The sequence below is a fragment of the Mobula hypostoma genome, chromosome 9 (assembly GCF_963921235.1).
Source record: "Mobula hypostoma chromosome 9, sMobHyp1.1, whole genome shotgun sequence".
Taxonomy (NCBI): Eukaryota; Metazoa; Chordata; class Chondrichthyes; order Myliobatiformes; family Myliobatidae; genus Mobula; species Mobula hypostoma.
The window spans coordinates 96,228,840-96,241,217 of record NC_086105.1 but is presented as its reverse complement, the minus strand read 5'-3'; the positions used below and the strand labels follow the sequence as shown (position 1 = coordinate 96,241,217).

General features: G+C 42.4%; 1 protein-coding gene across 1 annotated transcript in view; it reads right to left on the bottom strand.

The window, feature by feature from the left end:
- Positions 1–12,378, bottom strand: part of usp31 (ubiquitin specific peptidase 31) — a 146,876-nt gene that overhangs the window by 54,191 nt on the left and 80,307 nt on the right. The window contains exon 6 of the mRNA XM_063058731.1: positions 2,652–2,787. Coding sequence (XP_062914801.1) covers positions 2,652–2,787 — 136 coding nt within the window. The remainder of the gene's footprint in view (positions 1–2,651; positions 2,788–12,378) is intronic.

Genomic DNA, 12,378 nt, shown 5'->3' with positions numbered 1-12,378 from the left:
TAGACACAACCTGCAACGCACAAGGCCAGGTTGACTATTCCTAACCAGTCCCTGTCTTTCCAAATACTTGTATATCAGGACCCTTGGAATACCTTCCAACAACTTGCCAACTACTGACGGCAGGCTCACCAGCCTATAATTTTCTAGCTTATTCTTAGAACCGTTCTTAAACAAAGGAATAGCATTAGCTGTCCTCCAACCCTCCGACACAGCTACTGTTAAGGATGTTTTAAATAACTCTGCCAGGACCCTTCAATATCTGCACTAGCTTCCCACAAGGTCCATGGGAACAGCTCATCAAGCCTAAGGTGCAAGGAGAAATGCTGCTTTCCTCCTATGGAAGAGAAAGCAGTGATCAAATAGTGTTTCTTAAAATAATGAGGTGATGTGTTTAACAGGATAACAAGAAATCTCTCCATACATGGGCAGGTCTAAAAATGAAGACTACAAATTTAAAAATCTGTAATTAAGGTATTGTTAAGAACAGTAAGGTTACAGACTTCTTACCTGAAAGGTTAATGAACCAGATGATTTTTTAGACACAATCCTGTAATTTTGTGGTTACATATTACTCAATTTATTAATTCAGTTTAAATAACCCAGCTATCCTGCAGCAATTCAAACTCACATCACAGGATCTTATGGAATTATGGTTGCCATTTCAGCTATGGTAGTGGTTACACAATTCACAAGGAGTATTCTCCAATCAGTGCCAATTAATATATATGTGTGTGTGTGTGTGTGTGTGTGTGTGTGTGTGTGTGTACACACATATATACATACATACACACACATTTCTTTATTTTCCCTGTAAACACCTGCAAGACAATGAATCCCAAGGTAGTATATGGTGACACATATACTTTGTTAATTAACCTAATTTGAACTTTGAAAATCTAGCCTCTAACATTCTTCCTCAGAAAACTGAAGAATGAAGTTTGTGCAAGTCAGTGATTATGTGTCACAAAGACTGATAGACTTTGAGCCTGCAGGGAGTTTAGAATAACTACCAAATCATAATTTAAAGCTCCCCTCATCTCCCTCCTTAAAACTAACTCAAACTTTTAAGAATCTTTTTTACCCACATTCTATTCCATGTCTTATTCTTCTCACTATCAACTTATCTTGCTAACTTCATTTCCCTGGCACAGTGGATTTTAAAATTAGAGGTTGCAGATTCAAATTCCAACCATCCATGCCAGATAGTGTCCAGTTTCTTCCTCCCACACTACAACATAATTAAACACTCAGAGCATCAGAATTTGGCGTTCAATTCCAGCGTACGCTACAAGGGGTTTTTACGTTCTCCCCATGGAATGCATGGATTTTCTCTGGATGATTTAGGTTTCCTCCCACGGTCCAAAGACGTACTGGTTAGTAGGTTAATTGGTCAGTGTAAACTGTCCTGCGATTATGTTAGGGTTAAATTGAGGCTCGCCAGGGGTTGCTAGGCAGCACGTCTTAAAGGGTCAGAAGGGCCTATTCAAAGTCGTATTTCTAAAGAAATAAATATTCATTAAATTGAAATTCAATTGAAATTCCAAGCACAGCAAGACAAGGGAATTCCATTGGGGAAAAAACTCCAAACTCTACATCCCAGAAAGGTGGTGCAATGGAATGCAACCACTTACAGTTTCACCAGCAAATAACACACAATGCCTGACTTTGCTGGGCCAAAATACAGGAATGCTATATGTAACAGCACTGCAGGATTAATTCAATTGTTTCAAGATAATGGTTCATTGTGACCTTCTTAAGAGCAATTAGGCATTAAATTGTCCACACAGTTCCATTATGGAATAAACATCAGTTGCTTGGTTGATTGCAACACAAATTTGTCTGCTATGCCTTTCCAGCTACCTCAGCCATATCGTAAGAGACATCGACTAAACAGGTGCAAAATTGTTGGAAGAACACCACCACCCACTGCACCCTTCCCCGCTCCACCATTTCCCACTTTATTTTTGTTGGGCAAATGAGCAAAAGCTAGGGTTAACACTGAGGTGTTAATCTGCATTCTGACCACCCAAAGTCACCAAACAACCTGCAGGGGAAATTCCTATCACAACATTTAGAAATCCGATTAAAGGACTGCAGGTGTTTTCCTGAACAGGAAATAACTGCAGGGGTAGCTCTGCCAACATAATGCACTTACCCCTTTGTGTGCCCCACAGTAGAAATTAATTGCCTCCTTCCTTTGTGGAAAACTCCTTAGTTGAAGAGCTCTTCCGGAGATCCCAGGATGCTGGCATTTCCTCGGAGTAAAGCTGGCCCAGTTTGGCGACATCACGCAGAAGGGTCCCAGTGCAGCATACCCAAAGGCAGGGCAGTGGTTGGTCCATTTTACCTTCTGACTGGAACTGATGTTCCCTTTTAAGCGTGGTGCCCTCCGAGTTTTGCTGTGTTAATAGAAAAAGACTTCGCTGAGGACTCCCGTGGAGCAGCACTTCAACAAAGGGATTTTCCACAAAGCTAGAAAGTGGTTTAAAGGTAAAATGATATGGACAATCAAGACAATAAATACCCAGGAAATCACATTCCCTCCCTGTTCCCAAAGCTACAGCAACCTAATGCTCTTTATGCAAGGATTTACGGTAGTCAAAAGAACAGATAAATTGAATTAAATGGTTAGAATTACCATGGAGGTTTACCTGATCTGTGGGGATTTTAGTTTCTTGTGATACTGCTTCACGAAGTTTGCTCACTTTACCTGACAGCGGCACTGCCACTCCTATTCTCATGCAATGTGAGCATTTTCCTTCATAAACCACAGTGATACTTAATGGCCTGGAAAAGAAAGAGGTTAAAGCTAAATTGGATCCAGAATTTCCTTATGACATTGATGTCTTGTAACTTCAAAACATTAAACTAATTAAAGCGTGACACGAGTCCAAAAATGGGAGTTTCACTTCCTGTTTACTTTAAACAAGGCGCACACACATCCATGCAATTCATTTTTACATAAAATCATAATGAATTATTTAAACTATGAATATTTATACATGTATTTATACACACACATACACACAACAGTCCTCCCTGTTTAGCAATAAACTCCAACTCAGAATGCACCTTAACTATATACATAGTTTATTATATAATGCAGACATCCACAGCATAGTAAACTCTAAATTGTCCCATTCAGATCTAAAGGTTTAATCATTATGGAGGCTCTCTTGCACTTATGTAATAATGTCCTTCCTGACGAGAGGGACAACTGCTTGGCAGGCGAGACCAGCAACTGAAAACAACCTCAGGCTCTGGGGTCAACTCCTACAACCACCACAAAGAAGACTGACTGCATGAGTGGTTTTGACAGTGGCAGCCACTTTTCTTCCCTTTTCTTTTAATTTGTGCACCTTGATCTTGGGAAGGCGCATTTAGTTCATTGAAATATTCCTTTATTAATCCTTCTATTGCTCCTTTTATAATCTGATCTCTCCTCTTGGTTTCCTCATCCACAACATCATCTGACGAATTCTGTTTTCTTATCTTCATTGACTCCTTTCTTTTTGGCCTTCCATTCATCCAGCTGGGCTTTGGTCTTTGCATCTACTTTTACAAGCAACTTTTTGTCTCCCAATTGAAATTCATGCAGCAACCTTAATGCACACAGAGTAGATTCTGGTACGTTATACTAACAAAAGCCAAATTCTTGCAACTTCCTAAAGCTGCTTGAACTCTTCCAGCTTAAGGTGAGCCATATTTCACAAGTAACTGCCTAATTAACATATCAGAAGCTTTCGCAGATATGTTGCCGACAGAAACTTCTGTAGTTGGAACATGCTTTCGCCACTTTCACGATTCCTCTGAGCAGCATGGCTCCTCCTTTATCCAATACGCTTTCCAACAAGAGGCACAGAAGTTGGCACCAACACATTTTTTTTAGATTAGATTATGAGCACACTCAGTCCTCTTTTATTGTCATTTAGAACTGCATACATGCATTAAGAAATGATACAATTTTCTCCGGAGTGATATCACAGAAAACAGGACAGACCAAAGACCAACACTGACAGAACCACATAATTGTAACATATAGTTACAGCAGTGCAAAGCAATACCATAATTTGTTGAAGAACAGACCATGGGCGCAGTAAAAAAAGTCTCAAAGTCCCGAGTCGATCGACTCCCGAGTCCCCGATAGCAGGCGGCAAAAGGGAGAAACTCCCTGCCATAAACATCCCAGGAACTGTCAACTTGCCAATACCATGGAAGCAGCCAACCACAGCTGACACTGAGTCCCGTCCGTCCGAAAACTTTGAGCTTCTGACCAGCCTCTCCGATATAGCCTCCCGAGCGCCATCCTCTGCCAAGCGCCTTCGACCTCTCCCTGGCCGCTGAAACACGCAAAGCCGAGGGTTTCAGGGTCTTCAGCTCCAGAGATTCCGGTTACCACACAGCAGCAGCAGCAGCAAAGCAAGCATTTCAGAAGTTTTCCAGATGTTCCTCTGTGCTCTCACGTCTGTCTCCATCAAATCAGAATTGGGCACAGTCCCCTACTTGACAGATAACAGATATCATCACCGAAGTGGCCGCGCGTACTGCCGTCACGCCATCTTCTCCCCCCTTCCCGGGAGGATTTATCCTCTGTTCGGAAAAAGTTTACGGTGTACAGCTTGGAGACAGTTGTGGCATCATCCAGTATCATTCTTAATTCACATTCAGTTGACTCTATTGCAGGGAATGCTGCATGCAAATTGTGAATAGTTTCTATTTTTACCATACACAAGTGCAAAAAAGCTTGTTGGTTGGTGCATTTCACTGTTACAAAATCTCGTTCCCACAGGAGTTGCTTTCTCCAATACAAGTTCTTAGTTGGATATCTGCAGGCTTAATTTAGCATTTTTGGAAAATTGTACCTCAATCACATTGTGAGATGACTGAACTAGCATCCAATTCCATTTTAATTAATTTGCCATTCACTTCTGCTGTAAGCCATATTGCTTGTCTATTGCTAGTGTTTAACATTTTAAGTCTCAAGGCTACTCAGTCCTGTTTTACTCTCATCATCAGATTTTTCTGCAGCATGCAGATTAGTGCTCTTTTTGAAACTGCAACTTGACTTTTTAATCTTTTTCTTTTCCCTGTGTAATTCATTTAATTTTGTCTGCCTGACATGCTCTCTGTACGTGTCTTCCTTTGTTGAATTTTCTGCAAGTTTCACCTTTAAATCTGCAGTTGTGTGGTGCATGCGTCCTGCTGTCTCAACGGTAACAATTTGTTCGACCAGGACAGTTTCTGTTTAGATTCTGCTATTTTGTTGAAGCTCACTTTCATTCAAAGAAGCTTATGAGAGGAAAAAGACCAAGTACTCTGAACTGGCAACTGAAGCTGCCCAGAATGGCTGGAAGACCATGATTTTCCCTGTAGAAGTGGGATGCAGGGGATTCGTTGCTACATCTACGACCAGTCTATTGAAGAAGATGGGGGTGAGGGTCACTCCCTCTAACAAGCAATCAAGTCCTTGTCAAATGCAGCAGAACAAAGCAGCAATTGGATTTGGATTAAAAGGAAAAACAACAACTGGGCTGCAAAATGAAGACAGGAGGGTATGGAACTGAGGGAGTTGTATCTGGGATGCCAGGTAGCACCGTTGAGTCCTCTGGAGATGTCGTGGGCTTATCAACAAAAAGTCAAAGAAGGAGGGTGCCCACCTGATGACCCCAATGACGTACCTACCCTCCCTCCTTGTCACCACTCCAAACCCACTGCCAACATCAAAAGTGCCAACTTACCATAGGGATTGAAACATCAAGTCCTAGTAGCTCTACTACTACAACTCAATTGCATCTCTCTGTTTCCATTGATACAGTAATTTCAACTACTCTTAAATGTAAATTGTGCTTCTGTTAGGAAACATTTGTGAATGCTTTCTTCCAAGGTTCCAGAAACTAATCTCTCAGCACATCATTAAACCCATCATTGTCTGAGCACTGTCAGCTCAATCTCTTCAATTCAGCACGTATGCTGAAATGAACTCCCCTTCTTTTTGATTCCACTCATGAAACCAAAGCATTTTGCAATCACAAACAAACAGAACATCTGCAAATGCTGAAAATCCAAGCAACACGAACAAAATGCTGGAGGAACTCAACAGGCCAGGCAGCATCTATGGGAAAAAGTACAGTAACATTTCGGGCCAAGAGGTTGGCTGTACTGTTTTCCATAGATGCTGTTTGGCCTGCTGAGTTCCTCCAGCATTTTGTGTGTGTTGCGTTCTGCAATCAATGGTTTTGCCTTTAAATGTTCCTGCATTACTTTCACAATATCAGCAAAGCTCACTTCTGCTGGTTTAGCTGGAGCAGTGAAGGTTCAAAGCAAACCATATGCCTTTAAACTCAATGCTCTCAGCAAAAGTCATTTCTCATTGGCTATTTCATTTGCTTCAAAATACCGTTCAACTAGCTCAGTATACATGAGCCAGTTAACTCTTGTGAAATCAAGTGTGCCAATCTTTCTGATGTTGCCAGCCATTTCTGTTCTTTTTTTAAAATGATTATCACCTAGTGAAATGTGAACCTGTGAGACCTTCTGTCTTCTGCCTTTTTACAACTCAGTCTCTGCACATGCCGGGCTTGGTTGTTGTTGTTTTTTTTAAGTAAATTCACCACTCCTTGTTACACTTTTTTTAAAAAAAAATTCGAATGTCTTGCAGTGCTTTCACAGGTCAATAGCAATTTCGGGTTTATTTTAAAAGCATCTCATCACCATTTATTTTTGTAACTTCAAAACATTAAACTAATGCAAAGCAAGATACAGGAGTCTGATAATGACAGTCTAACTTCATGTTTACTTTAAGCAAGGCACACATCATGTGGTTATATACAGACACACACATATATACACACACATACACAGATTGCTTGTAAGCAACACAGATCAATTGTAAGCAAACCAAATCAAAACCTGTACTGAATAATGGAAAGCTAAATTGGGATAGTTCAACCTATTTCCTTCTCCCCACCCCAGAGTATTCTTTTCTAGCATGCATTCACATCACATACCCTCATCCTATTCTCTATATTCCACATGATGCAACATATTCCAATCACTCTGCACAACATATTCCAGTCGTCCTTTGCCTCCATGTAACCCATGATCAAATGGACCTGGCTCACAGGAAAGCTTTTCCTGAATGGCATTTTCTTGCTTTCTTGCTATCCTCTTAACATTGTTGCCAAGAAATGTCAAAATCTTGGTGTCACCCAAATCATCAACTTTGCAGGATTCTAGAACTCAAATGGAGTGCTGCAACACTCTCAACAACATAAACAAAACAAGCCCAAGGCTAAAAATGAATGGCAGGTCATTCTGCAATAACAAGCTGTCTGGGCCTTTGGCCTTTTGCTGTTGCTTGAATATGGAAATCAGAAATTCAAAAGCACATTTTTGGTAATAATATGCATAAACATATGCATTACAGAGCAGCTACGTGAAATAGAGCTGAGTAAGAACTAAATATATTTCTTCCTCTAAGGGAATTAAATTAATTTGATAAGATAACATGTACAGCATTAGTAAAGAATAAAATCCATTAAATGATAATATGAAGCTGCTAAACAGTGCAATATCTTAAAATTTAATGAAGCATTAAGAAATGACTTTAGCCACACTTGTGATCTACTGACATAAAACACTTAACTTTATTCACTCTCCCATTTTATAAGAAATATTAACTTATTCCTGGTTAATGTCTGCTAAGATAGTAATTTCACAAATATATCAAGTATTCTAGTAAGCCTCATACAGCTTTATGGTACAGGAGATTTCTTTTGCCACCAGCAGATGGTAAATTCCAACAGTGAGCAAACACACATTTTCTGATATGTTACAAAAGGATGAATGCTCTGAATTTGATACAATAATGTTTGCATACTTAAAGAACTCCCATAGCTACTATTTCAGAGGACCTGTTCTGGACTCAGCATGCAAATGCAATTGCGAAGAAAGCACAAAAAGTGCCTCTACTTCCTCAGGAGTCTGGGAGATTTGGTGTGACACCTAAAACTTCGACATACTTCTATAGATGTGTAGTGGAGTGTATATTGACTGGCTGCATCACGGCCTGGTATGGAAAAACCAATGCCCTTAAATGGAAAATCCTACAAATGGTTGTGGTTTCGACCCTGTATATCAAGAGTAAGTCCTCCCAACCATTGAGCACATCTGCATGAAACTCTCATAGAAAAGCAGCATCTATCAGAGATCCCCACCACCCAGGTCATGCTCTCTTCTTACTGCTGCCATTAGGTAGGAGTACAAGAACCTTAAGACTCGCACCACCAGGTTCAAGAACGGTTACAACTCCTGAACCATCAGGTTCTTAAATAAAGGGAATTTAAGTAAAATGAGATAACTACACTCACTTGGCCCCATCATTGAAATGCTCTCACAATGATTTCACTTTCAAGGACTCTCTCATTATCTCATGTTCTCATTATTTATTGCTGTTTATTTATATTTGCATTTGCACAGTTTGTCTTTTGCACCCTGGTTGACTTTTCATTGTTATAGTTACTATTCTATAAGATTTGTTGAATATGCCCACAAGAAAAGGAATCTCAGTTGTACATGGTAACTATGTGTACTTTGACAATCAAATTTACTTTGAACTGCAAGTAGCATGGCACTGCAAAAGAATGATTTGCACTTTGGCTGTTTTCCAGATTCCTGGATCACACAAAGTTCCAAAGCAATTGTGCTACACTGCATCAATCCACAATCTCCAGTTGAGATCACAGTGCACTGGTTTAGCCAAGCAACCCAATACCTTATAATGATGTCTTAAACATTCATCTGAAAATACACCAGACATATTAAAATGATTTCACCTGGCATGGCTGCCTTGGCTATCATGTCCAAGAAACTTCAAGAAAGATATTCTGACTATTCCAAAACAACAATAACACGAGGAAATCTGCAGATGCTGGAATTTCAAGCAACACACATAAAAATTACTGGTGAACGCAGCAGTCCAGGCAGCATCTTTACGAAGAGGTACAGTCGACGTTTCGGGCTGAGACCCTTCGTCAGGACTAACTGAAAGAAGAGATAGATAGTAATAGATTTGAAAGTGGGAGGGGGAGATCCGAAATGATAGGAGAAGACAGGAGGAAGGATGGAGCTAAGAGCTGGAAAGTTGATTGGCAAAAGGATATGAGAAGATCATGGGATGGGAGGCCTAGGGAGAAAGAAAGGGGGGGGTGGGGGGAAGTCCAGAGGATGGGCAAGGAGTATAGTGAGATGGACAGAGGGAGAAAAAGAGAAATATATAATAATAAACAAATAACGGATGGGGTACGAGAGGGAGGTGGGGCATTAACGGAAGTTAGAGAAGTCAATGTTCATGCCATCAGGTTGGAGGCTACCCAGACGGATATAAGGCCATTGTCTCCCACACCATCACCAACTTTATCCGCACAGGGGATCTCCCATCCACTGCTACCAACCTTATAGTTACCACACCCCGCACTTCTTGTTTCTACCTCCTACCCAAGATCAACAAATCTGCCTGTTCAGGTATCCCATTGTCTCAGCTTGCTCCTGCCCCACCGAACTCACTTCTGCATACCTCGACACCGTTTTATCCCCCTTTGTTCAATCCCTTCCTATGTTCGTGACACTTCTCACGCTCTGAAATTTTTCAATGACCCCCACCAGGAAGGTCTCAAAGCTCTCTGCTTCTTTTTGGATTCCAGACCTAACCAGTTCCCCTCTACCATCACTCTGCTCCATCTAGCGGAATTAATCCTTACTCTGAATAATTTCTCCTTTGGTTCCTCCCACTTCCTCCAAACTAAAGGTGTAGCTATGGGCACCCGTATAGGTCCCAGCTATGCCTGCCTTTTTGTTGGCTTTGTGGAACAATCCATGTTCCAAGCCTATACTGGTTTCTGTCCCCCATTTCTCCTTTGCTACATCAACGACTGCATTGGCGCTACTTCCTGCATGCATGCTGAGCTCGTTGACTTCATTAACTTTGCCTCCAACTTTCATCCTGCCTTCAAGTTTATCTGGTCCATTTCCGACACCTCCCTCCCCTTTTTGGATCTTTCTGTCTCTATCTCTGGAGACAGCTTATCTACTGATGTCTACTATAAGCCTACGGAACCTCACAGCTACCTGGATTATTCCTCTTCTCACCCTGTCTCTTGCAAAAATGCAATCCCCTTCTCGCAATTCCTCCATCTCCGCCACATCTGCTCTCAGGATGCAGCTTTTCATTCCAGGACGAAGGAGAGGTCCTCCCTTTTTTTTTTAAAGAAAGGGGTTTCCCTTCCTCCACCATCAACTCTGCTCTCAAACGCATCTCTCCCATTTCACACACATCTGCTCTCACCCCATCCTCCCGCCACCCCACTAGGAATAGTGTTCCCCTTGTCCTCACCTACCACCCACAAGCCTCCAGGTCCAACATATAATTCTCCGTAACTTCCACCACCTCCAACGGGATCCCACCACTAAGCACATCTTTCCCTCCCCCCAACCCCCACTTTCCACAGGAATCGCTCCCTATGCGACTCCCTTGTCCATTCGTCCCCCCTATCCCTTCCCACCAATCTCCCTCCGTCCCAGCAATTATTCTTGTAAGCCGAACAAGTGCTACACATGCCCTTACACCTCCTCCCTCACCACCATTCAGGGCCCCAGACAGTCCTTCCAGGTGAGGCAACACTTCACCTGTGAGTCAGCTGGGGTGATATACTGCGTCTGGTGCTCCCGATGCGGCCTTCTGTATATTGGCGAGACCCAACGCAGACTGGGAGATCGTTTCGCTGTACACCTACCCTCTGTCAGCCAGAGAAAGCAGGATCTCCGAGTGGCCACACGTTTTAATTCCATATCCCATTCCCATTCTGATATGTCTATCAATGGCCTCCTCTACTATCAAGATGAAGTCACACTCAGGTTGGAGGAACAACACCTTATATTCCCTCTGGGTAGCCTCCAACTTGATGGCATGAACATTGACTTCTCTAACTTCTGCTAATGCCCCACCTCCCCCTCGTACCCCATCCGTTATTTATTTATTATTATTATATTTTTTCTCTCTCTCTCTCCCTTTTCTCCCTCTGTCCCTCTCACTATACTCCTTGCCCATCTTCTGGGCTTCCCCCTCCCCCTTTCTTTCTCCCTAGGCCTCCTGTCCCATGATCCTCTCATATCCCTTTTGCCAATCAACTTTCCAGCTATTAGCTCCACCCCTCCCCCTCCTGTCAGGCACAGCAACACAGAAAGCAAACAAAAGGAAGTCTGCAGATGCTGGAAATCCAAGCAACACACACAAAATGGAGGAATTCAGCAGGCCAGGCAACATCTATGGAAAAGAGTAAACTGTCGACATTTTGGGCTGAGACCCTTCATCAGGACTGGAGAAAAAAGGATGAGAAGTCAGAGTAAGAAGGTTGGGGGGTGGGGGGAGGGAGAAAGAAATATAAGGTAGTAGGTGACAGGTGAAACCAGGAAGGGAGAGGGGTGAAGTGAGAGCTGGGAGGTTGATTGGTGAAAGAAAAAAAAGGGCTGGAGAAGGGGGAATCTGACAAGAGGACAGAAGGCCATGGAAGAAAGGGAAGGGGAGGAGCACCAGAGGAAGGTGATGAGCAGGTAATAAGAATGGTGAATGGGGAAATGTGAATGGGGAATGGCGGGGGGGCGCCATTACTGGAAGTTGGAGAAATGGTTGTTCATGCCATCAGGTTGGAGGCTACCCTGACAGAACACAAGGTGTTGCTCCTCATAGAAGGTGCACCCCCCCACCCCCCAACAGTGATAACAACTTGATAACTAGTAAGGCAGATGGTAGATTCTGTGCCTGCAGAACAGATGCCAGAGTCAAAGATTTCTCTGAGCATTTGCAGATAATTCTCACCTTTGAGTTCTCACCTTCAAGTTAGTAGGGGTTCAAGTTCTTAGATCATTGCCTCTACCCCTGAAAAGACACCAACACGTACAAGAACAAGTTGCACTTGAACCAAGGAGACAGATATCCCACTGAGGAAAAACATGCCTTGACCAGAATCAGAATTATCACCAGCACGTGGCATGAAATTTGCATCAGGAAAAATTTAAGTTGGACTGGCAGAGGGCAAAACTCAAGAGATTGAAGTCAGTGAGAAGGTAGGGGGTACAAGCAACAACCAAAGCCAAACAATCAGGATTGCCATGTTTACAGAAAAAAGGACAGATAAGACTGCTTTAGATTACATCTATTTCAGCACACAGGCAAACTGAGGGGAGGCACTGAGTGTCTCTAGAGATTGAGAACATGGTTGAGAGAAGGTCAGGATGAACAGCTCAGTGTTTCAGGACACCAATGCTTTAGTCATGACCGGCGAAATTGGAGGGGATGTTGCCTTTTTGATAAAGGAGGACATA